The 24069-nt window shown below is 39.4% G+C and overlaps 1 protein-coding gene across 8 annotated transcripts in view; it reads left to right on the plus strand.

Moving 5' to 3' along the window:
* The window catches only part of KLHL3 (kelch like family member 3), a 256443-nt gene that overhangs the window by 139503 nt on the left and 92871 nt on the right, over nucleotides 1-24069 (plus strand). For 7 of the 8 annotated variants that reach the window (XR_011971826.1, XR_011971827.1, XM_072629840.1 and 4 more), the window contains exons 5-6: nucleotides 2728-2890; nucleotides 20902-21011. Coding sequence is in view for 6 of the 8 variants with exons in the window: in XM_072629840.1 (XP_072485941.1) it covers nucleotides 2728-2890; nucleotides 20902-21011 (273 nt within the window). In the remaining 2 variants the exon portion in view is untranslated. The remainder of the gene's footprint in view (nucleotides 1-2727; nucleotides 2891-20901; nucleotides 21012-24069) is intronic. The other variant, XM_072629838.1, reaches the window with a different exon arrangement.

Below are 24069 nucleotides of genomic sequence, written 5' to 3' on the forward strand. Positions count from 1 at the left end.
TATTCTAAGAACAACTTTGAACAACTAGGTCGTTATGAGTATTATGAATACTCAAATGAACTACAAAGGACCTGTAAAGGAAGATGCTCTCCACCTCCGGAGAAAAAACTGATAAATAGAAATATGTGTGTATGGTTTTACACACACACACACACACACACACACACACACACACACACACACACACAGATATATTTGTAGCCTTCTCTAGGGCAGGGTGAGGAGGGAGAAAAATAAGTGCACAGTAGAGAACAAAAGAAAACTAAAAGCACACAAAAGCATCTTTGAAAATGATGCACAATATTTGTTACATTGTTTTTTTTAAACTAGCAAAGAGTATAAAATGGAAATTCATGGTTTTATATGGAATCTTCTTTTTGTGCTGTGCTATGTATATGGGAATGTTCTCTTTTTTTTTTCTTTTTGTTATTTGATTTGAGAGTGAATAAAAATTTTTTTAAAAAGCTGCGTCTTGAACAACTGGCAGCTCCTGACAAGGGAAGGAAAAAGGGATCCTTCCCTCTTGGGTCAGAGGTCAGGGAACTTCCAGAGAGCTAGGTGCCTGGACTGCCCTGATGAGAGGCAAGTCGGGGTGATTTGGGGTAACAGCCAATGGCCAGGATTTGAATGACCTAAAAAATAAATGGTGCTGTGACCTGAGGAAATAAATCCGTCAAAGATGTGTTTTCATAATCAGAGCCCTCCTAGATGGAAAACAGTTGGCTGACCTCAGAGCTTCCAGGTGTTATTGAAACAGCCCAGAAATAAAGAGATTGTTATTGGAAGAGAATAACTGCTCTTTGGAAAGGAAGGGGACAAAAAAGCAAGAAGCTTTAAATTAAACTGCTCTCTTGGGAAAGCATCCTCCAACCATTATCCTTTTCCAAACTGAGCGTTTACTGAACAAAGTGGAGATTCTGGTTTCCATCTGCTTGATCCTGAGGGGTGAGGTTGGCCAAGGCACACTTAGGGAAGGATGGCAAGTATTTATGAAATGCTTACTTTGTGCCAGGCACTGTGCTGAGTGCTGGGGGCGGGGGTGGGAGCACAAAGAAAGCAAAGCCAAAACTGAACAACAAGGAGTTCACAGTCTAATCAGAAGATACCATGCAAAACAACTATGTACAAGCACGCTACCAATGGGCCAAATTAGAGATAAGCGACAGAATGAAGGCTTAGATCCCTCATGTTAAGAGGCATCAGGCAAGGCTTCAAGTTTCTAGTGGAACTTGAGGGAAGCCAGGAAACACAGATAAAGAGGGAGAGCACTCCAGGTCTGGGGGGCAGATGGGGAGATGGAGTGTCTTGGGTGAGGAAGACAAGGAGGCCGGTGTTGCTGGATCACAGAATAGGGTCTTGATGGGGCATAAGGTGTATGTAAGGAAGACTGGAAAGGTAGGAAGGTTATGAAGGCCTTTAAAAGCCAAGCAGGATTTTATATTTTAACCTGGAGGCAATAGGGAATCACTGGCATTGATTGAATGGGGTGGGGGGAAATATTGGATAAAGGGGATTGGGGTCAGATTTGTGCTTTAGGAAAATTATTAGCTAAGTGGAGGATGGACAGGAGGGAGGCATCAGGGAGCATGGGATGAAACATGGGAATTTGCGATCTTGGAAGTGTGAGTAGGCCATGGCCGGTCTGCTCAATCCCCACGGAACCTGAGTTTTTCCTCATATTTCTCCCTTTCCTTTGGGCTTGTTTTGCTTAAAACCTGAAACCTTGATATATTTATTGATATGTTTTTAGATCACTTTAGATCACTTTAGATCATTTTAGATCACTTTCATTTCCAAATATATCCCTTTCTTATCCAGCAAAGAATAAAAAATAAAGAGAAAAAAGGCAGTTCAGCAAATTTAATTAGAACATCAAGTGAGTATGACAGCATGTACAATGTTCTGCATCCATAGTCCCCCACCTCTTCAGAGAAGGAAAAGGAGATGCATTATATCCTTTCTATCCTGGGGCCAAATTTGGTTATTATAATTACATATTTAGTGCAGTTATTTTTGGTTGTTGTTGTCTGTGTCATTTACCTTGCAGCTATTTTATATATTAATTTCTTAGCCCTGCTTGCTTCACTTTCTTTCATTTCTTATGTCTTCCCTTCCTTCTTTGATTCTTTACCTATTCTTTATTAAAACACTAGTAATATTCCATTTCCTCATGTCATTTATTGCTTCTGTTAGCTATTCCCCAATCATTGGGCATCCACCTTATTTCCAGTTTCTCATTACCATGAAAAATGATGCTAGGAATATTTTGTTATATATACAAGATCTTTCAGTCTTTGACTTCCTTGGGGTATGTACTTAGCAGTGTGGTCTCTGTATCAAAAGAGACGGACATTGTAGTCAACATGGTCTTTTTCTGAGTTAAAAAAAAATCTATTTTCTAAGGTAGTATCTACTGTAACCTTATTAGATTCAGTTAAGTGTCAGTCTGTCCTACTCTTGAGCCAGGCCACTTGCTTTGAGAATTTTCTCATCATTTATGCAGTTTTCCCCATGCCTTGTGTGCCCTAGGTGGAAGGAGAACAGAAGAAGACAGTTTTGGGCCCAGAGTCCTGATTGGTGTGTTCCTTTGGGTCCTGGCTCAGATGAGAGCCAGGAAGAGAGCTGGGAGCTTTTTATTTTATTGCTGTCATTCTCTGTCAGGGTCTGGGAGATGCCAGGAGTCCACCTCAGGTATCTCAGTTGGCTACCTTTATTTCTTCCCTTCAGGTGCTGCTGCCAGCAGCTAGTTTATTACAACTAATGGATGTCCGGCAAAATTGCTGTGATTTTCTGCAGTCTCAGTTACATCCCACCAACTGCCTTGGCATCAGAGCATTTGCAGATGTGCACACCTGCACGGAACTCTTGCAGCAGGCCAATGCTTATGCAGGTAATGAGGAGGTAAAGGGAGGGAAGAGGGGGCTAACATTAACTTTTTGTGGTCAACCACCAAATATTTACTGAGCCACTGCTGTGATAATACCCAGAGGTATTGCAGGGTATTCAGGGGAAGTGTAGAACTTAGTCTCTTCCCCAAAGGAGCTTCTTTTTGGGGAAATCAGGCATAAATATGTGAAAATCAATTAATGATATATGAGATAGACATTTCCTCTTTTAAAATATTTTATTAATATCTTTTGTTTTTACATCACCAGAATTTTGCCCAATATCTCTTCCCTTCCCCATCCCAGATAGTCATTCTATATAGCAAATAATGTTTTTAAAGACAAAAAAAGTGGGAAAAAGTCAGAATAACTGATAAATACATTGAAAAAGTCTGAAAATGCATTCAGTATGTAATACCTATGGATTTCCCACCTCTGGTGCCCTCTCATCTCCCTTCTTTTGAGGCATGCTTGTTCATTATAATTTTGCAACATTGACTTTTGATTGTGTGTGTGTGTGTGTATGTGTGTGGTTGTTTTTTCCATTTATATTATTGTAGTCCTTGGGTATATTATTTTCTCTGCTTACATCACACTTCATCAGAAAAATTCATGTCTATCTTTTTATGCTTCTTTGTATTAGGCACATTCAACATTTCTTTATAGTAAAGTAATATTTTATTACATTCATATACCACAGTTTGTTTAGCCACTTTCTAATCATAGCCATCTACTTTGCTTCTGATTCTTGCTATCAAAAAAAAAATGCTGCCATAAATTTATTTTGATGTTTTCAGTGGTCCCCTTGGGGTATAAACTCAGTAATGGAATCTTTGAGCCAAAGGGAATGGACATTTCTATTATGTCTTTGGTAATTTCCTGATAACTACCATTTCCATGAAAGCAATGCAAATGACATTGCAAAGGTAGAACCAGAATTATCAAGTAAGTGCTGCAGGAATTCAGAAGAAGATTGCTTTGGGAGAGGCACTCTTAGGTGACTTCCTGGAGGAGCAAGATTTGAGCTGGGTTTTGACACAAAACGCCCGTGGAGGTTTTGTTCTATTTATGGCCAAGAATTTAGCACAATCACCTTCCTTTTTTCTAAAAACGTTTCTCTTGAGCCCCTTCTACCTCCTACCTGTATTCTGTGTCCTCCTAGCATACCAGATAGGTCATGCCACTTTGTTTTTCTTGAAGCAATGTAATAACCTTGGGTCTCTCCTTCCTCTTCTTATCAGTTTGTCAGTGTCCATGCCTGGGTCTTTCTGACTTTCCTTATGTGGTTGTGGTTTGTGAGACAGCTCTAGAAAAATAGATAGAAGGTGGGGCTTTGCATGAAGGACATTGTCTCAGAATAACAAGGAGGGAGATTCTTTGTTGGACACCTACCTGATTCTGCTATTTTGCTACGGAGATGTCCTAGTGGATGGAACACCAAACTGGGAGTCAGGAAGGTCTGAGTTCAAATTCTTTCTCAAACACTTATTGGCTGTGAAATCCTGGGCAAGCACTTAACCCCTGCAAACCTCAGTTCCTGTATCTGTGAAACGGGGGCAATGATAAAAGGGTCAGATGAGATAATGTACATAAAGAGATTTTCAAACAAAAGTTCTATATAAATATGGTCATTTTAAATTTTCTATCTGTTATCTATTTGTTATTTTTTATTAGTACTATTATCACTCTCCCCTCCCAAACAAAGGTTATTAAATTCTTCCTCTTCCCCCAGCTCATGAGGTGATTTTGAGAATCGCCTGTAGAAGTAGGAGGAAGCCACTCTGCTAACTTTTCCATCTTTCCTCCCCTTATTCTCCTTCTGTTTTGCATCTTATCTCTTCATTTTAGAGTTCTTTTGTAGTGTGTTGCAATGGAAAGAGCACTGAGTTTGGAGTCAGAGGATCTGAGTCCAAATCCTAGCTGTTCTACTTACTGCCTGTGAAATTTGGGCTCCAGGCTTTCCTTTTTTTAAATCTACAAATCAGTGTCTTCTAGCTCCCAAGAGTTGGTGGGGGAGAAAGTCAGTCCTAAGGTTTTGTCTTTCCCACCCTCCTCCAGCCCTGATTTTGCTGTTAGATTGATCCTGTGACTGCACCAATGGCCTCTCTGTCTATTTAGTTTGAGTGACATGTGCCCATTGGTGGTTCCTGTGTATGTGCGTATAAAGTGTGGGCACTAGGACTCATCAGAGTGGGCTGACCCTATGAATCAGTGGCTCTCCAGAGTAGGAGGTGTTTTGGGTGTCAAGGTTGAGTTGATAATTCCTTTATTTTCATTGCTGGGAATTTAGTTCAAGCTGGCCAAAAAACACCTAGCAAAAATTTAGGCATTGGTGGGACAGTCTTTTAGGAATGGTCAGAACTTAGAGTCATTCAACTGAGGTTTGAAATATTGTGTAATTATAATGATGAGCTTGGCCCTGAGAAAATGTGCTTCCATCCCTTTTCCTCAAAGGTGGAGGACTCTGGCTATGGAACATTACACATTCTGTCAGACTCAGTTTATGTCCTGGTTAGTTTTGCTAAACTTTTTTTCTATTTTGTTTTATCCTTTCTTTCCTAGGATGACTTGAAGAGTAGAAAGAGGGAGAGAGATTTAGAAATGAAAATGAAAGAAAAAAAGATACCAGTAAAATTTTAAATAAAGAATGGGGGTTTGGGAATGTTTCTGCCAGGTTCCCCTCCCCACTCCCTACCTCCAATCCATGTTCCTTCCCAAACAGCTACTCAGTTGCCTGTTTCACCCTTCCTTAATTTTCTCAGGCTTGATCAATAGAGTATGAAGACCTTGAAGCAACCTCTTTAGGGTCCAGGGCCTCTGTTGTCCCTGTACCTGTAGGATGAAATCTTTTTTCTTAGACTACATTTACCATAAGCAGTAGTGTCTTTTATGGATTTTGTTTTTAAAGAAAAGTTGTTTTGTCCATTCCTGAATGCCAAAAACTGCTGATCTTACAGCTTGCTTTGGGGAGAGAATTCTTCTTCATGAGTCCAGCAAGGGTGGCTGAACTAGGCTGTGAGAAGGCTGTTGGTCAGTCAATCCTCCCTCAGCACTGCTTGCTTTACTGTGTACCTGAAGTAAAGACATTTATCCACATTATCTGAGTCACGTGGACTGGTGCCTAGGAAAGCATTCCTAAGCAGGGACAATCATCTTGTGAACATCATTATTAGCACATGCTTCACTGAACCAGGGGCCATACCAGGGATCCTTATTTTGCTCCAAGGAAACTGAGCACAGTATTGAAATGCATTGGTTGATTTCCTGATTTTAGGTGAAACTCTTAGAATTGTGGAGTAGCATTTCAGAACTCAGAGGGACCTTGGGAGATGGTCCAATCTGACCCTCTCTCTGGAAGCCTAAGTATATACCAGGTGAACGGACTAAAGCTTCTGACTTCTTTCTCTTAGTCAAACTTATCAAGTAGATAATTCCACAGATGGGAAACCACCAAGCCAAGGGCTGGGCTAGATCCCCTCTGAGTTCCCTTTTCCTTTACTTCTCCTTTTCTTTCTCTGATGAGCTTTTCAGTTGTGACATGACTCCACCTCCTGAGGTGAAGGTAGGAATGTCATGCTTTCTTTTTCCTGCATTTGTCTTTGATTTTTTTGTTTGGGATATCATCCTCTACTTCCTTCCTCCCCTTTTAGAAGTAGGTAGTACGGTAGAAAGAGCCCTGGTTTTGGAATAAGAGAAATGAATTCAGATCCCACCTATGTGGTCTTGAGCAAATCAGCTCAACTCCCTGGTCTTCTGAGGGCCTTGGACTAGGCGGCTTCCAAAATCTCTTTCAGCCTCAAATTTAGGGTTTCTTCCCTCTTTCTCCTCCATGACCTCTGTTCTTTTTCTGGGTATCATCACTTGCTAGTGAGAGTGTTCTTTTAATTACTAGCAGCTTAAAGTTGTGGTCCTTTCTCCCTGTTTGCTTCTCCAAGTCCGGGAGGCAGCTCCTCTGACAGGCCCTGTGGTTCTGACCAGGGCAGGGAAATGGAGCCCCATGTTTCTTCTAAGTAGATTTGTAGGATTAGGCCAGGCGGCAGTTCTTCATTATCCTTGTTTCCAAGGTCCTGTTTAATCTTTAACCTCTGAGGCAAGGGACTGGGTTTATGTGGATTTTGTTGGTTTGTGATTAGGAGGTGCCCCTGTCCTGGCAGAGCCCATTCTGTGTGATGGTAATGGAGTGGCCATTAATAAAATGGCAATTAAAATTCTTGGGACATGTTGTTTACATCAGTCAATCAGGCAGAGCTGAAACCCTCCAGCCATAGGCTAGCAAACCCAGGGAGGACTTCACTAGCTTGCTTAGCCATAACTGAGCTTTTTAGAATGATCAGGCAGTTTAAAACCAGGGAATGTCATAATTAAAAGAGAGGGAATTAGAGTCTCAGCTGTCTCTTGGATTTTGCACATATTGGTAAGGGTTGGCCTGTGGCCTCTACCTTCTTCTCCATGTTACTTTTCATATTCATAAACGCCAAGATCAGATTTATCGTGACCCCTCCTCCCTCCCCCCCCACCATTACTGTTGTCTTTGTGCCTCTTACATTCACTATCTTGTGAGTTTTAACTTAAGAAAACTAGTAAGGTGTTGTACTATAGACTCTAGTTAGTTCTTGTGGCTGAGAGAAAAGCACATTTTATTGCTTCTAGTATCCAGAAGTTCATTTGTTCTAACTGGGTTACAAGAAAGCTTTCTTTCTATGGGTTCTTTCTCAAGAAAGACTCAATGGCACTGACTGCTGGGCAGCTCTGGTATAACGCTCCAGTGCCAAGGAGAGAAAACATACCTCTATTAGAAGCATGAATAGGGGGAACCAGGGGACGCAAGGTCTCTCTGTAGGGGGTGAGGGTCAGAGATTGATACTGACTTATGAGGTAGATGTCTGCTTAGTCCTATTTGCAACCAAATGTTCTGGCTCAGACCACTACCTTTTCTTGGAATGAATTAAGAGGAAATGGAACATTATAATGATGAAAGTTAGCCCTTTAGAAGAACTTTCCAGTTTTAGATTTCCAGATATTGCAATGGAATCAGATGGCACAGAATAGCCATTTCTAGAGATGTTTAACCCGAAGGGGGAAATTCCTTTCTCTACCATGTCCAGAGTGGGTTGGGCAGAGATATATAGAGATAATGACCAGTAATAAGAGGCCCCTCTGGGCAGAAAGACAAGCCAGGTCTCTGTTGTCTCCTTCTGGGACTGAGATGGTGAGGGAGCTAAGAACTATGGGCTGGCGGGAAGGGATGACTCTATGCACTGAAATATGACAGCAGACTAGAGAATGAATAGTTAGGAGTGTATGTGCCCCTGTCCTCCTACCATTGGCACATTGGATCATGGGGAGATTCCAGGATTATTTGGAATTTTCTAAAACATATTCTATGAAGTGCCTTCATTCACTTTGCTTCTATTTCTTTGTCAGACCAGAGTCTTAAGTTCAGGAATTCTGGAGGAGAGTCTTTACTTTTCCAGGAATTCTCAATCAGTAGAGAGATCTAATTTCTGTTCCTGCAAGCTTGTGGCCTTAGGGATTATAGGATCCAAGTATGGAGAGAGGATATGAAATATGAAATCCAGGTCCCTGTAGGTCAGGGAAGCTGCAGAGTATATCAGCTGTCCCCTTTCTGCACCTGTTTCCCTACTACCAACCTAGACATAAAAATGTAAAAAACATGATGTGGCTCCATCATAAAGCAGTAGAATAGCAGTCCCTCATGATACCCTAATTTTAGGCCTGTAGGATCACTGCATTACTGGACTCCATGCACTTTGGCTCTTTGGAGAAAGTCCTTTTTGGAGAATATTTTTTGTATTTATGTTAGAAACAATTCCATGGCTGGGTCTCCTTGCAATATTCTTCATTAATACTGATGGGGCAGGGAGGACTTTCTTGCCTTGGACCTAACATAACCCTGTTCGCTTCTTTTTTCTGCTTATTAAATACAATGAAACAATATGTTTAAAATGCTTTGCATACCATAAAGTACAATGTAAATGCTAGTTATTATTACTATTGTTAGTAGTATTCCGTATTATGTCTTATTCTCTTGCCAATATGTAAGATCATGTAGGCAGCTAAGGGGTGCAGTGGATAGAGCAGCAGCGCAGGAGTCAGGAGGACCTGAGCTCAAATCTCACCTCAGACACTTGACACTCACTAGCTGTGTGATCTTGGACAAGTCACTTAACCCCAGTTGCCTCATCCTGGGTCATCTCCAGTCATCCTATGAATATCTGGTCACTGGATTCAGATGGCTGTGGAGGAGAAGTGAGGCTGGTGACCTGCACAGCCCTCCCTCACTCAGAACAAAGTCAAGTGCAAGTCATGTCATCACTTCTCCGATGGCATGGTCTTCTTTGGTGATGAAGGATGAACACACACACACCTATGGGGTAAGTGAATGCCAGGGTTAAATCTTATCTATATTTTGTGTTTTCCCCATTGCCTGGCAAGGTGTTTTGCAAATATTAGGTGTTTAATTAATAAATATTTGTCAAATGAATGAATGATACCTGTATTTGTCTTTCCCTCCATCTCCCTCACCTGCTGATCTTAAGCAGTTGCTCTTGCCTGGATGGTAAGATGGCTTTCTGGTTTATGTTCAGGGTGCTCAAACAAATGCCATCTCATTCCTGACCTGCTGCCCCAGAAGGAACATATTTTGTATGGGCCTAAACTAGGGGTGGGGAACCTGCAGCCTCAAGGCCACATGTGGACCTTGAGGTCTTCAAGTGCGGCCCTTTGACCAAATCAAGAGTTCACAATCTTAAGTTTAGATTCAATCAAGGGGCCACACTTGAGGACCTTCAGGGCCACATGTGGCCTCAAGGCTGCAGGTTCTCCACCCCTGGAGACTAAAGTCTACCTTTCCCAAGAGAATGAAGCCAGAGTCTGTGGTTCTCTCTGTGGACAGGGGTGCGCTCAGTCTAGCTTCTACCTCATCTGTATACCCTAACTATAGTTTTTTATCCAGATGGATAAGAACAGACCTAATAATTGTGTTTTACTCATTGAGGCTTTGAACTTAAACAATAATTATTTATACTATAACTTTGGAATTAACTGGAACAGAGATAACCAGCACCCTCATTCACCTGGATATTCCTTTGCTTTCCACTCATCTAGTGTTAGAGGTGAGGCCTGGTGCTTTAGTGGAGAGAGCACAGGGTTTAGAGGCAGGGCCTCCATTCTCATCTCTACTTGTAATGTCATAGATTGATTCAGAGCTGGAAATGACTTTAGAGTCCATATAGTCCAATTCTCTCATTTTGTAGATGAGACACTGGGCCCAGAGAGGTGACTTGCCTACCCTCCTCTCCCCTCCAGCAGTAAGTGGCATGATCAGTGGGCTAACGTAGATCCTCCAATGCCAAAACTAGTCTTCTTTTCCATTACACAATGTTTTCTTTGGGCAAGCCAAATAATTATAATGGTGATGATAACAACAACAACTGATATTTGTACACCCCGTTAGGTTTTACAAAGTACGTTTATTTTCTCATTTGATTCTTAATATTAGCAGATAAATGTTAGTGACATTATTAACTCTGTTTTATAGATGAGGAAATTGAGGCCCAGGCAGTTGATGTAATTAGCTTTACAGCTAATAAGATGCAGAGGCAGAATTAAGCTCCAGGGTTTAGTGATTCAAAATCCATTGCTCTTTCCACAACCCCATTCACCGTCCCCTCTGGCTCCCCGGGTCTCAGGATCTTCTTCTGTAAAGAGAGGGGACTGAATAAAATGATTTCCAAGATCTCTTACCATTCTTAATCTCTGTGTCCCCTTATTTTATAGAGGAAAGGGAGGCCCCGGGAGAGCAAATGATCTTTTGAAGGAAAAGAAAGCAAAGGACCACTAAGCAATTTCAGTAGCAGGCATTATTATCTTTTAAAAATAAGTTTTATTAATATCATTCTTTTTATATAATAGTCATTTTTGATATACCACACTTTTCCATCCTGTTCCAAAATGAACTTTTCTCTTAACTGAAGAAAAACAGATAAGCAAAAAAAGCTGGATATAATTCCTGCTTCTTCTCTCCTTGCCTGTTTACTGAGAGGATGATGGCATCTAGTCCACTCCAATAAATATTTTTTAAGCACCTACTATGTGCTAGGCACTGTGCTAAGTGCTGGGGATACAATTAATAGAAAGAAAGTCTCTGCCTTCAAGGAACTTACAGTCTTAACAGAGAGACACCAGGGGATAGCTGGCATGGAGCATCTTGTTCTGGGGAGTTGAGATGAGGCAAAGTAGCACATGCAAAGCAGAGTATGTTTTATAATCTATTCTTTGGGACAATTCTTTGGTTTTTCAGTTACTCAGTTTGGCTTCCCTTAAGTGAGCTTTTAATTAACGTTGTATTCATTCTGTGTATTCTCCTTTTGATTTTACTTCTTTCCCTGCATCAGTTCGTATAAATCTCCCATGTTTCTCCGATTTCTGATGGTCATCATTTGTATTGCAGAAAAATATTACATTGTATTCACTTATTATACTCACCGTCCCAGTCATTCATTCATTCCCAAATGAGGGGCACCCGCTTTGTTTGGAGTTCTTTTCTGTCCTCAAAAAAATGCTTCAGTTCATAATAATGATGATGACAAGGTTTGTATAGTGCTTTGAAAATATTATCTCATTGGATCTGCACACAACCCTGGGAAGTATGTGCTATTATTGTCTCCATACTACCAATGAGGAAACTGAGGCAGACAAGTTAAGTGACTTCCTACGATCACACAACTAGTAAGTGTCTGAGGCTAGATTGAACTTAGACCTATTTGACTCCAAGCTGAGTGCTTTATCCACTGAACTAATTAGATGCCTCTGTGTGTGTGTATGTGTGTGTGTGTGTGTGTGTGTGTGTGTGTGTGTGTGTATCTATATATATCTATCTCACATCACACAGTCTTTTAGTCCTCAGGAAATGTGCCTAGTTGTAGTGTCAAAGGATATGAACAGTTTAGTCACTTTTAATTGCATAATTCCAAATATATCCAGAAAAATTGGACCAATTCCCAATTCCACCAATGGTATGCTTCTCATAGCCCTGTCAATATTTTATTTATGCTTACTAATAAAAAAAAGATTTTGTTTTACATTACCTTCATTTCCAAATATATTTTTCGTTCTCTCCACCCCAGTATTTATTTACAAAAAAGAGAGAGGAAAAAACATTTCAGCAAAGCCAGCTAACCATATTGAGTATGACGGTATATGTAATGTTCTATAGCCATAATTCCCCAGTTTAAAGAAGGAGGAAAGGTGTATTTTCTTCTCTTTTCTAGAGTCTACAGCCTTAACCGATCCTGTTTTTTGTCATTGCCAGTTTGCATGCTGTGAGCTGAAACCTTAGCTATTTTAATTTGCATTATTCTTAGTAATTAATGATGTAGGGCATATTTTTTGTGCTGTCATGTGTGCATCTTTTCTTGTTCGTTTATATCCTTTGACCATTTATTTCTTGAGAAATGGCTCTTGCACTTACATATTTGTGTTAATTCCCTGCATGTATAAATATATAAGTATGTATAAGATATACAGTTATTAGTGATATTTAATGAAAAGACTTTTTCCACTCAGAAATTTCACTTATTTTTCTATCTTCATTACTTTTATTTGTGGTCAGCTAGGTGGTGCAGTGGGTAGAGCACCAGTGCAGGAGTCAGGACGACCTGAATTCAAATCTCACCTCAGACACTTGACACTCACTAGTTGTGTGACCTTGGGCAACTCACTTAACCCCAATTGTCTCATTCTGGGTCATCTCCAGTCATCCTGATGAATGTCTGGTCACTGGATTCAGATGGCTCTGGAGGAGAAGTGAGGCTCACTCAAAACAAAGTCAAGTGCAAGTCATGTCATTATTTCTCTGATGACATGGTCTTCTTTGGCAATGAAGGACGAACACACACACTTTTATTTGTACATTAGTTCTTAATTTTATGTGATTGAAATGACTTTTTTTATAATCACTTCTTGCTTAAGAATTCTGCTGTAACTATTTAAAAAATTTTCTCTGTACTTAAACAATCAAAAGGGGAAAAACCTCTAGCATTTACATATATACAGGAAAAGAAGAACTATGTGAATCTGTGAATCTCTATTACATTTTGTTTTTATAAAAAGATATATAAGATAAATTTACTGCTAACTTCCAAAATTGTCTTATGTTTCCTTCTGAACTTCTTTCTGTTCTGTTCTGTGAATTTTCCTGAACTTTGTTGTGAAAATGCCTTTTCCAGGGAAAAAGACCTATTTGTACAAAACTATTTATAGCAGTTCTTTTTGTGGTGGCAAAGAATTGGAAATTAAAGGGATGGCCATCAGTTGAGGAATGGCTAAATGAACTGTGGTATATGTTTGTAATGGAATATTATTATGTTCTAAGAAATGACAAGCAGGATGATTTCAGAAAACCCTGGAAAGACTTCCATGAACTGATGCACAGTGAAGTGAACAGAACAGGGAGAACATTGTACACAGTAACAGCAATATTGTTTGATGAATCAGAACTGTAAATAACTTAGGTATTCTTAGCAATACAATGATCCAAGATAATCCCAAAGGACTAATGATGAAGCATACTCTCCACCTCTGGAGAAATCACTCATATTGATTGAGTATATACTGAAGCATGCTACTTTTCACTTTCTTTTTTTCCTTTTATTTGAGACTTCTTATACAAAATGTCTAATATGGAAATATTTTACATGATTGCACTTCCGTAACTTATATCTGATTGCTTATTGTCTCAGGGAGGGAGGAAAAAAAGGAGGGGGGAAGGGATAGAATTTGGAACTCAAAATTTTAAATAAAAATGTTTGAAAAATTGGAAAAAAATTTTAAAAACTTAAAAAAATAGAAAATTCCTCTTCCTATTCTCCTTTAATTTAGATATAACCTTTTAATATCTGTGCTCATAAACATCAAACGTTTAAGATTTGAAGCTTATTGTGTAGTATAGTATAGGTTGCTCATCTAAACCTAGTTTCTGCCACACTATTTTCCAGTTTCCCCAGCGGTTCTGGTCAACTAGGGAGTCCTGCCAGTAATTTGTGTTTTTGGTTTTATCAAACAGGTAAACATTTTTAAGTGCTTCTCGTTCCTTTGTATCTAGGCATTTCCACTAATTGACTCTTCTGTTTTGTAAAGCAGTAATGAAATTTTTTTGATGATTACTGATTTATAATATAGTTTGAAGTCTGGTAATTCTGTTCTCTTCATTTTTTTTCATTATTTTTCTTGTGATTCTAGATACTTTGTTCCTCCAAATAAATTTTGTTATTGTTTGTCTCATTCTAAAAAGCATCTGTGAGCTGATTGATATAGTACAACATCTGTAGTTTAAGAAATTTTATCTTTTTAATCATATTTGTATGTCCAATCATGAACACTTACTATCTTATGGAGTTTTCCTTTATATCTGTAAAGAGCATTTTGAAGTTTTATTTATATAAATCTTACTTGTGCCTTAATAGTTTAATTCTCCATATATTTTATGAATTTTCTAATTATTTTGAATCAACTTTCCTTTATTATTATTTCTTCCTGGCTTTTGTTAATGTCACACAGAACTGCTAAAGATGTTTGTCGATTTGTTGTATATCCAGGGATTTATTTTTAATAGACCAATTTCTAGGAGATGTATTGGGGTCAGTATAGATTCCACTCAATCTCTCCTACACATTACAGATCTGTTGTGCTGTAGTTTAATGAAGTTAAAAGTGATAATTGATGCTGTAGCCCCACACGATCATCGTTCCTGATTTCTAGAAAAGACAAATCTGCTTCACCTTATTTTGTGTTGTGAATGAGGAAAGAGGGATAGGAAATAAATTTCCATCTTTGTAGGAAAGACTGTGTCTCCTAGGCTGGTACACACCAAGCCCTGTCCCTGAAGGAATTTATTCTGTACTTAGTCCATGCCAGCCAACCCTTCCGTAAGGCTGTGATCTTAGACTCAGCCTCCTGGGTCCTCTGGGATTTTGGAGAAGAGCTAGAAGATTTGAGAATATCCAACTCATTTTCCTCTCTGGTCCTCCAGGAGTCCTGTGGCTGCTTCTCCTTCCTGGGTGGGCCTCTTAAGAGGAAGCAGAATTTTCTTTTGAGATTTCAGAGGGAGGTTACATATGGGAGAAGGAGAAGTGTAAGCGAAGAAGAGAGGATGAATCTGCCATGGGTGAGAGACAAGAATGTGTAGGAGGCATGAAGAAGCTACAACATGTTATATCTTTAGGGATGATCAGTGGGTCTTGTTTCTTAATGAGTTCTGTGGAATATAAGCCTGTGATTCTAGCTCTGTTCCTTTCCAAGTCTCTGAACTGATCTGTCTTAGACTGTGAACTATGAAAATTAAAAAAAAAATGTCACTACCACCTTCCTTCTCCTACTCCTCTTTCAAATGTCATCTCCTTAGTCACGAAGCTGGTAAACACAGAATGCCAAATTCAGCTCTAGGGCCAGGGGTATGTTTTCCTGGTGTGTTCAGCTGACTCACCACATGGAGAGCAGTGTGGGTTCATCTGAAGAATGGATCTTCTTTGAGAATAAACCTGGCTTGTGGACAAATGCTAAATACTGTGAGCTGTATAGTGTGGGCAGGTGACCCACTCCCAAAAGTTACCTCTGCTTCTTGTTTTCCCCTTCTTGTTAGTACTGCCAGCTAGACATGCTATTATTTGAAAACCAAAAAACCAACTTTGTGGGCTAGGCGAGGTCATCTAGTATAGGTTCTCTCGAATGGGTTTAAACCATCGTAGGAAGAATCCCTCTGTCTTGTGATATGGAATGAAGGAAGAAATATTCTGTACCATCTCAGAGAGCACATATAGCACCAATTAGGGAAAGTTGGAGGGAGGCAAATTTTAGTTTAGTATGAATGGCAACTCTCATGATTAGCGCCATCTGAAAGAGAAATGGCCTATCTTAAGAAGTAATGAGCTCCTTGTTACTGGAATCATCTAAGCTCTGAGAAGTTGGGACTTTTTAAGATCATGTAATGAATTTGTGGCAATTCAGTTGAATAAAGCATGTAGCATAGTGTCTTTGGCAAGGTGTCTTGTACATAAAAAGTCCCCAACAATTTTTTTTCATTCTTTTGTTATTCCACTCATTCATCCCATTATTCCATTAAAATTTCAAAACACTTTTCTAGGCACTAGAAAAACAAAAACAGAATGGCCTCTGCCTTGCAGGAATTTACATTCTTTTAGGATGGAGAGGGAAATTGAATGTGGGTCTTCTGAGGCCCTTTTTATTATGCTGACAAGTTATTTTAATGTCTAAATTTTTTATTTCAATGTCTAAATGTCCATTTCCCCTCCTCTTTTCCTTCCTCCTGGTTTGTCACTTCTCTTTGTTAGTCTTTCCCTTTGTGGGGGTAGAGGAAGGTACTCAAGTTTGTACTATCCCTTTGTAGACTTGACTTGTCTTCAGGTCATGCTGAGCTGGGGACCTTAAAGTGTTATTATTGGGACATGTGTGCCTGGTGCTATTTGCACATGGTGTCATAGTTTGTGGACTAAAAGTGTAAGTAGGAAAACCTAATAGGAAGGAAATAATCGTTTATTAAGCACCTTCTTGTGCCAGGCACTGTGCTGAGTGCTTTACAAATATCATCTCCTTTGATACTCACAGCAGTCTTGTGAGGTAGGTGCTCTTATTATCCCCATTTTACAGTTGAGGAAACTGAGGAAGTCACACAGCTAGTTAGCATCAGAGGCTGAATTTGAACTCAAGGTTTTCTTGATTCCAGGCCCAGTGGGGTTATACACTGTCAGGCCACTTAACTTTCTTTATAATGAACTAGACTAGCTAACTGAGGAGAAAGGAATCATTTTTTGCACCCACAAAAAGTATGAGAAACTTCTTTAAGATTTTGATATTGTAAAGTGGATTCCCTGATCTACTTAATGAGTTTATATATCAAATGTGAGATAAGGGATCATCTGACGAATACTTCCCTATAGAGAGTTTATTGTTTTTTGTGTTCATGCTTTGTTTTCGAAGAGGACCATGACGTCAGAGAAATGATGACGTGACTTGCACTTGACTTTGTTTTGAGTGAGGGTGGGCTGTGAAGGTCACCAGTCTAACGTTTTCCTCCTGAGCCATCTGGATCCAGTGACCAGATATTGGTATGCCAGTTGTTGCCTTGATCCCAAGGAAATGGAACAGCTCCTAACTGGGTGTCAGGCACTGGGGCAGCCCCCAAGATAATTTAATTGGCTAGGATCCCAGGGGGGAATCAATACTTGCTGGATATCTCCCTTTCTATGCTCTCTAAGAGAGATGGCTGACTCTTGCCTTTTTCCTGGTCAGAGAAAAGAAGAAACCTGTGTTCCAGGTTAGGGAACCTTGTGCATATGGTAGATGGGTGAAGGGTAGGGAAGTCTCTACATGTGCACAGTCTTCTCCCAGGATGGATAATGACATTTTTTTTCCTTTTTTAAACAATAAGTTATTCAGATGGTGAAGATCTAACTGATGGGAAAGGGTTTGCTCATGTAGTTGCCCCAAAATGTTTTTGCTTTCTCTGGAGGGAAGGGTATCCATATCACATTTACACTATAAATTTAAGGGAGATTGTGTTGGACCTGTGAGAGAGCTAAGATTTACCAGAATGTTGGACTGCTGTCCTAGTAGCAATCCCAAGTTCAGCTTCTTTTGGGAAAAAACCATTGTATATACAGTATGTGTAACATTGAGTGCTTTGATGCTCCCTCCCACCCAATGCCTAATCCAAGTAGGTCATATTTTACTCCTCTTCAAAGGATTGGGGAATATCTAGGTTCTCCCCAACACTGCCCATCCCTCATAGTTACAACTGGCTCTTCCATGCAAGGATTACATGTAGTTTTCTGTTTCTGTTTATGGATTCCTGAGAGCTCTTTAAGTGTCTAATACATTTTTTGTAGAGTGAAATAAAGACTTCTCTATATCTGTGATTCATTTGTTACCTTGAGTGCTTGTACATTAGCTGGATACTCATTTTAGTTACATTTATATAAGCCTAGACATGAGTACATTTGGAGGTTTTGCCAGAATCAACTTTGGTAATAAATGATAAGCCAAAGATAAAATGAACCCTCTTGGAAAGTCACCAGAATCGAACCTGGCCCTTGTGAACCCAGTTTTGGTGGGACCACGATCCAGTGGTGACAACATTAAAAGAGTGATTGAATATCTGATTAAAAAATAATTAAAAACAAAATATGTACTGGGAATGCCAAGAGGGCCTGTGGCAGAAGTTTCACCTTTGGCTTTTATTCAAGAAGTACTTGTAAAACTGGAATGTTACCTTCCAGAAATGACCATTTTCATTTTTCAGCTTTTGCCCCTCAAAAGATTGCATAATGTTTTTTCATGTTCCTGCTGCACCCTCGTTTTTTATATTGAAGGAATATATACAACTTGGAGGCTTTGCAATATGCCTCCTATATCCTTAGAATTATCACCACCATCATTGTACCTCATATTTGAATAGGACTTTTCATTTTGTGATATGCTTTCAAATCAAGAATCAAAAAATCTCAGAGTTGGAAAGAACTTTATAGGTCATCTAATCCTACTCCTACCTGACTAAGAATCCGCTTTATACCTCACAACCCCCAGCTTTGTCTTGAAGATTTCTAGTGAGGGGAAACATAATACTTATATCGAGGTCTAGGGCAAGCTTTGAATGATTTTGACCCAAGCCTTCTTTCAGCCAAAGACAAGGTTTATTAGAACACCAGTTGGGGCTGATGAGATTTTAAGAATACTTGCTATTGGCCAGATTTTAAGAATCTCCGCATTGGCCACCTTCTTATGGAATCTGAGCACTTTAATGGAGGCAAGGATTATCTTTTACATGGAAGACTATGCAAACAGAGAAATGGTCTAGATGGAATTAAGAAGTGGCAGTCTAGCATGGGACCAAGTGCAGACTCAATGAGGGCCAAAATGAAAGGGCAGTTAATTAACTGGGGCCAATTGCCCCAGGTCAACACCAGGGGCCTGGGCCAAGTGGGAAAGTCCAGGGCTTTTTGGGGATCCAGATCCCAAAGATATGGTCTTTTCCTTTTAGGATTTCAGATCCCATCTCCATCACTTCCAGGGCAGCCCATTCCATATTTGTGTAGCTCTAAGTGTTAAGTTTTCCCTCATATAAAAGCTAATTTTATCTACTTGTAACATCTATGCATTGCTTCTGCCTTCTGGAACCAAGCAGAAGTCTAATTCATGCTCTGTAGGGCAGCTTTTGAAATATTTGAGCTTCCTGATCTTTGGCGATTCCATTCCTTTGTTTAATCTCTAAGCATCCCTTTAATTGATCCTCATGTACCTTAACTCCAGGCTCTTTACTTTCCTAGTTGTATTTCTCTTTACATTTTCTGGTTTATCAATGCCCTCCCTTTTGACTAGGAGTACAGTAGGAAAACTGCTTTCTAATCCTAAGCACTATGCCACTATCTTTTTTTATTTGCCTCTCTTTGTGCAGCCTAAGATCACATTCAATTTTTCGGCTAATGCTATCACATTGTTAACTCATTAAGCTTCAGTCCACTGAACTGCTGAGTATTTGTTGATAACTGTGAAGGAGGTAATAATGTAAGGATTATTATCTCCATTTTATGGGTGAGGAAACTGATGTCCAGAGAGGTTTAGAGCTAAAAGTGACCCTCATTTTACAGATGATAAGACTGAGACCTTAAAAGAAGAAACAACTTTCTCAAAGTCATGCTCACTAGGAGAGCCTTGTTCATGGCCATCCAGCTACTCAGTGTTGGAATTAGAGCCCAGGTTTTGTGATTTTTAATTTAGAATTAATGTCACTACTCACACTGCTTCCTTAAGTGGGAGGCACAGCCTTTGTCTATCTCAGTTTATTTGGTTATTTACACAGGGCTGCTTGAATTTTCTCTACTGTGGCAATAGCTCCTAACTTCCATATCTCTTGTTCTTTAAAATGTAAAAATACTTTTCTCAATGCAACTTTGTGAGGTAGGTCGTTTGATTATTAATTATTATCATCCCCATTCTGTTTTGGAGGAAACTGAGGCACAGCCACAAATTGTGGCTTTCCTGTTGTCATATAGCTAGTAAGTCTGTTTGATTATCTCAGGCTCCTTAGGAGAGCTTATATTAAATTTTTCTCCCCTTTCACAGTAGGTATACTTCTTAAACACAGCTCCTGCTGGTTGCCCTGGAATTCTCCCTTCTAGGAGAGGTACAGCCTTCTTGGAGGTGAGGATGCCAGGAGACCATTTATTGGAGCCACCCCATTCACTTCCACATTCAAAAATGATGTTCAGTGAGCAGTCACAGTGAATATGTTTCACTTTGTCCCAACCTTCCCTGTTATTTCTGATTAAAGAGAGACAGCCCCATTTCTACCTCTGACCTCCTCCTGTATGTAACCTCCCATGATCATCTGGCAGCAAAGGAGTCCTGGCCTAGTTTTGCCTCAGAGAGTTATGGAGATAGATGTCTACAGTTCTACCAGTTTACACTCTGAATTCAATTCGGTAGGAAGGTCTCAGTGACATTTTTCTGAAACTCTATTATTAATCACACTGAACATAGGAAAAATGAAAGCTGGGTACTTTCTGTCCTATTTTCTTCTGTGCTACTAAATACAAAGGCTTATAGAAAAGGATGCCTACATTGTTAAATTAAAAGCTCCAATTCCTTTCAGTTTTAGTTCTTTACCCTTTAGTCTCCTTAATAGCTCAGTTGGTAAATTTCATTGATTGCTTATTCTCCTAATACCTCACATTTACAGAACTCTAAAATTTATAAGACACTTCCTCTTAACAATCCTGGGCAGAAGGTAGGTTGAGCATTGTGACCCCCATTTTAAAGATGAGGAAACCAGAGACCAGAGAGGGGAAGAGATTTTTTTAGGAAAAAATCAGAACCAGGATCTGAACCAAAGTTATTTTTCACTATACTTCCATGCTGTTTGATTGGTGTAAGGGCTGGAGTTTATGATAACTTTATTTTCTGACCTTTGTTTTTTGAACAGAGCAGCATTTCCCAGAGGTGATGCTGGGGGAAGAATTTCTGAGCCTTAGTCTGGACCAGGTGTGTAGCTTAATATCCAGTGACAAGCTTACAGTTTCTTCAGAAGAAAAGGTAAAACAGTAACCCCAGGCAGGGGTTTGGGATGGGGAGAATGAACTTAATGTTTTTTAAGTTTAAATTTTTAATGGTGTCTTTTTTTTTCAACATTCCCTTCTTTTCTCAGTATGCCAGACCTTTCCATCCCCCCAATCAAGAACTAACTCTTACATTATAGAGAATAAAAAAGAGGAAATTAAAACTGTTTAAGAAAATTAACTCAGCAATCAGGTTCCACATTGTATTTAATGTTTCTCAACTATAGTTTGCCATCTCTAAAGAAAGGAGGAGTTACATTCTGTCTTTTTGAGGACTAGTATTGGTCATTATAATTATATATGCATAATCTAGCAATACATGTCATTGTTTTATATATTGTTATATGTATTATATATAATATTTGCATATTATATATGTTCAATATGGTATATATATGTGTGTGTGTATATATATGTATATATATATACATATACATATATATATAGTGAGAGAGAGAGAGAGAGAGAGAGAGAGAGAGAGAGAGTTGAGTTGTTTTCAGTCTTGTCCAACTCTTTGTAACCTCATTTGGAATTTCTTGGAAGAGATACTAGAGTGGTTCACCATTTTGTTCTCCAGTTCCTTTTACAGATGAGGAAACTGAGGCAAACACAGTTAAGTGACTTGCTCAGGGTCACACAGCTAGTAAGGTTTGAGGCCAAACTTGAACTCAGGAAGATGAGTCTTCCTGATTCCCAACCCAGGGCTCTATCTACTGTATTGCCTAGTAACACTATATATGTATATGTATGTGTATGTGTATGTGTATGTATATATATATATATATGTGCTATACACATATGTATATATAACAATAATAATAATAATTAACCATCTATTATTTATTAATATTTACCAATATGTATTATATGTATATAGTGTATATAGCAAAGAAAGAATTCAGTCTTTATTTTATTATTCTTTCCCTTTATGGTTAAATAATCATTGTGTACCTTGTTTTCCAGGTTCTGCTTGTTTTACTTTGCTTCAGTTCATGCTTCTGTAATCATTGTACTCCTTGTTTCTTAACGGTACAATAATATTCTATTCCATTCATTACCACAATTTGTTTAACTCTTCTGTAATTACTGGGCATCTACTTTGTTCCAGGATTAACCTCTATGTTAACAGGGGCTTGTTTTCTTTTCTGATTCTAGTTATTATTTTGTGATCTTGAAAAATAAAGGATGCCATATCCAAAGTATAGACAAGTTTTATAGAGTACTAGTGCTGTGTGGGACTTTAGAAAACTCTCTGTTCATCCTCTGTATCATCACAGTCTGGGCTGTGGGAACAGGAAGACTGCAGTTGGTACCAGCAGTCTTAATGAGGACAAAAGCCTCTCTCTTACTCTGAGGCTTCCAGGATGGAGTAAATAGTCAATAATTAATATGCCCTTATTAACTGTCTACTACTTGCCAGGCACTATACTAAGCACTGGGGATACTAAAATAAAGAAGGAATTTGCAATCTAATGGAGGACAACAAAAGTGGAGGAGGGGGAGAAGACAAAAGAGTCCTAAGTGAGTGCAAGCCAGGTGGGAAATGAGATGTTTGAGGAGATGTCACTCCTGTTCTCCTTAAATGGAGAGGTTTATGGCTCTACCTTCTAATCAAAAGGGCAGACAGCTACTGATAAGGTGTGTGTTAACAAGACTGATTGGATCTTGTAGGATGCTGAGCTTTCCCAATAATGAGTTAGTTATAAAATGACTTTGTGATTTAGATAAAAACATAGAGTTTTTACTCTGGGCTGGTATGCCTAAATAGTCTATTACACAGTGACTATTAAAATGATTATGTTGAAAGGAGGGAGAACAAGGAAGCCCAGGGAAATCTTGTTATAATGGAGATGTGTGACTCTGGGGAGTCTAGTTCTCTTCCGGGTCTATGTTTGTATTTTTATGTTACGTGTTTTTCTGGGAAAGTTTTATGCATTAGACTGTATTGTAAACTACCTGAAATCTTGGACACTGAAAACACCAAAGATCTGGTTGGAGACAAATTCTGTCAGGAGGTCAGGTACAGTTGCATCCTTAATAATACCTTAGATGTCTTTCCCCCCAATCTCTTGAGCATGCCTTTGCCAGAGTTCAGGTCTAGGTGGTTGAAAATTGCAAAGAGGTTAATTTAAGCTTGATATAGGAAGCTACCTAATAATTGGAGCTAACCAAAAGTGAAATGGCTTGCCACTGAAGGTCTTCAAGCAAATGCTGGAGCAACACCTCTTGGGTCCATTATTGAGGGAATTCTGATTTGGTTATAGTTTGGACTAGATGGCCTCTGAGAATCTCTGATTCTGTGACCCTGATACTGTGCTAAAGAGGATGTAAAGCAGGAGTCAGAGGGAGGAGTGACCATATATACCTGAAGCTCAGGTGAGGTTTTGTCTAGTTCTTCACTAAAGCACTTACCTAGTCAGACAGGTGACTGCAAAATGCCTCTCCTGTCCATAGTACATACAGGCCATTTGGTTTCAACTAAATGGTCACAAAAGGGAACCCTGAGGATGAAGGTCAGGAGAAGTAATAAGTGGAATGGTTTGTGTTAAAGCCTTGATGAGGCTTTTGATCATAGAGGTTACATATCAATCTGTAGCTCAGTCTGCAGTGTAGTGGGAATCCTAAGGTGATCGATCTAAGCAGTGAGGTAAGGCAGGTAACAAACACTTGCTTATATTCCAGGCACTATGCTAAGTGCTGAGAATACAAGTCCTTAGTAAGAACAGAAATGTGAATATTTCCCTCCAACACCATGGTAACTACCACCTTGGTCTTTGGGGAGAATGGGCTCAGAATTAATGAGTTTCTACAGATCATCGGTCCCACCAAGTTCTCATCCAGAGGTGGCATTGCTGATGGGTGAGCCCTTGTCTCAATTTACTGCTAGGGTGGGTCCCAAAGGTGGACGGTTGATCCTTGGGCTTGAAAGCTTGCCCGGCTATAAAACCTGGTGTAAACTTAACTCCCAAACCTCCTGGATCTTGGGTGGCTCATTCTTCCTGATCTTTTGAAACTCACAGATTAATCTCTTTCAT

Source organism: Notamacropus eugenii, chromosome 1 (assembly GCF_028372415.1).
Source record: "Notamacropus eugenii isolate mMacEug1 chromosome 1, mMacEug1.pri_v2, whole genome shotgun sequence".
Taxonomy (NCBI): Eukaryota; Metazoa; Chordata; class Mammalia; order Diprotodontia; family Macropodidae; genus Notamacropus; species Notamacropus eugenii.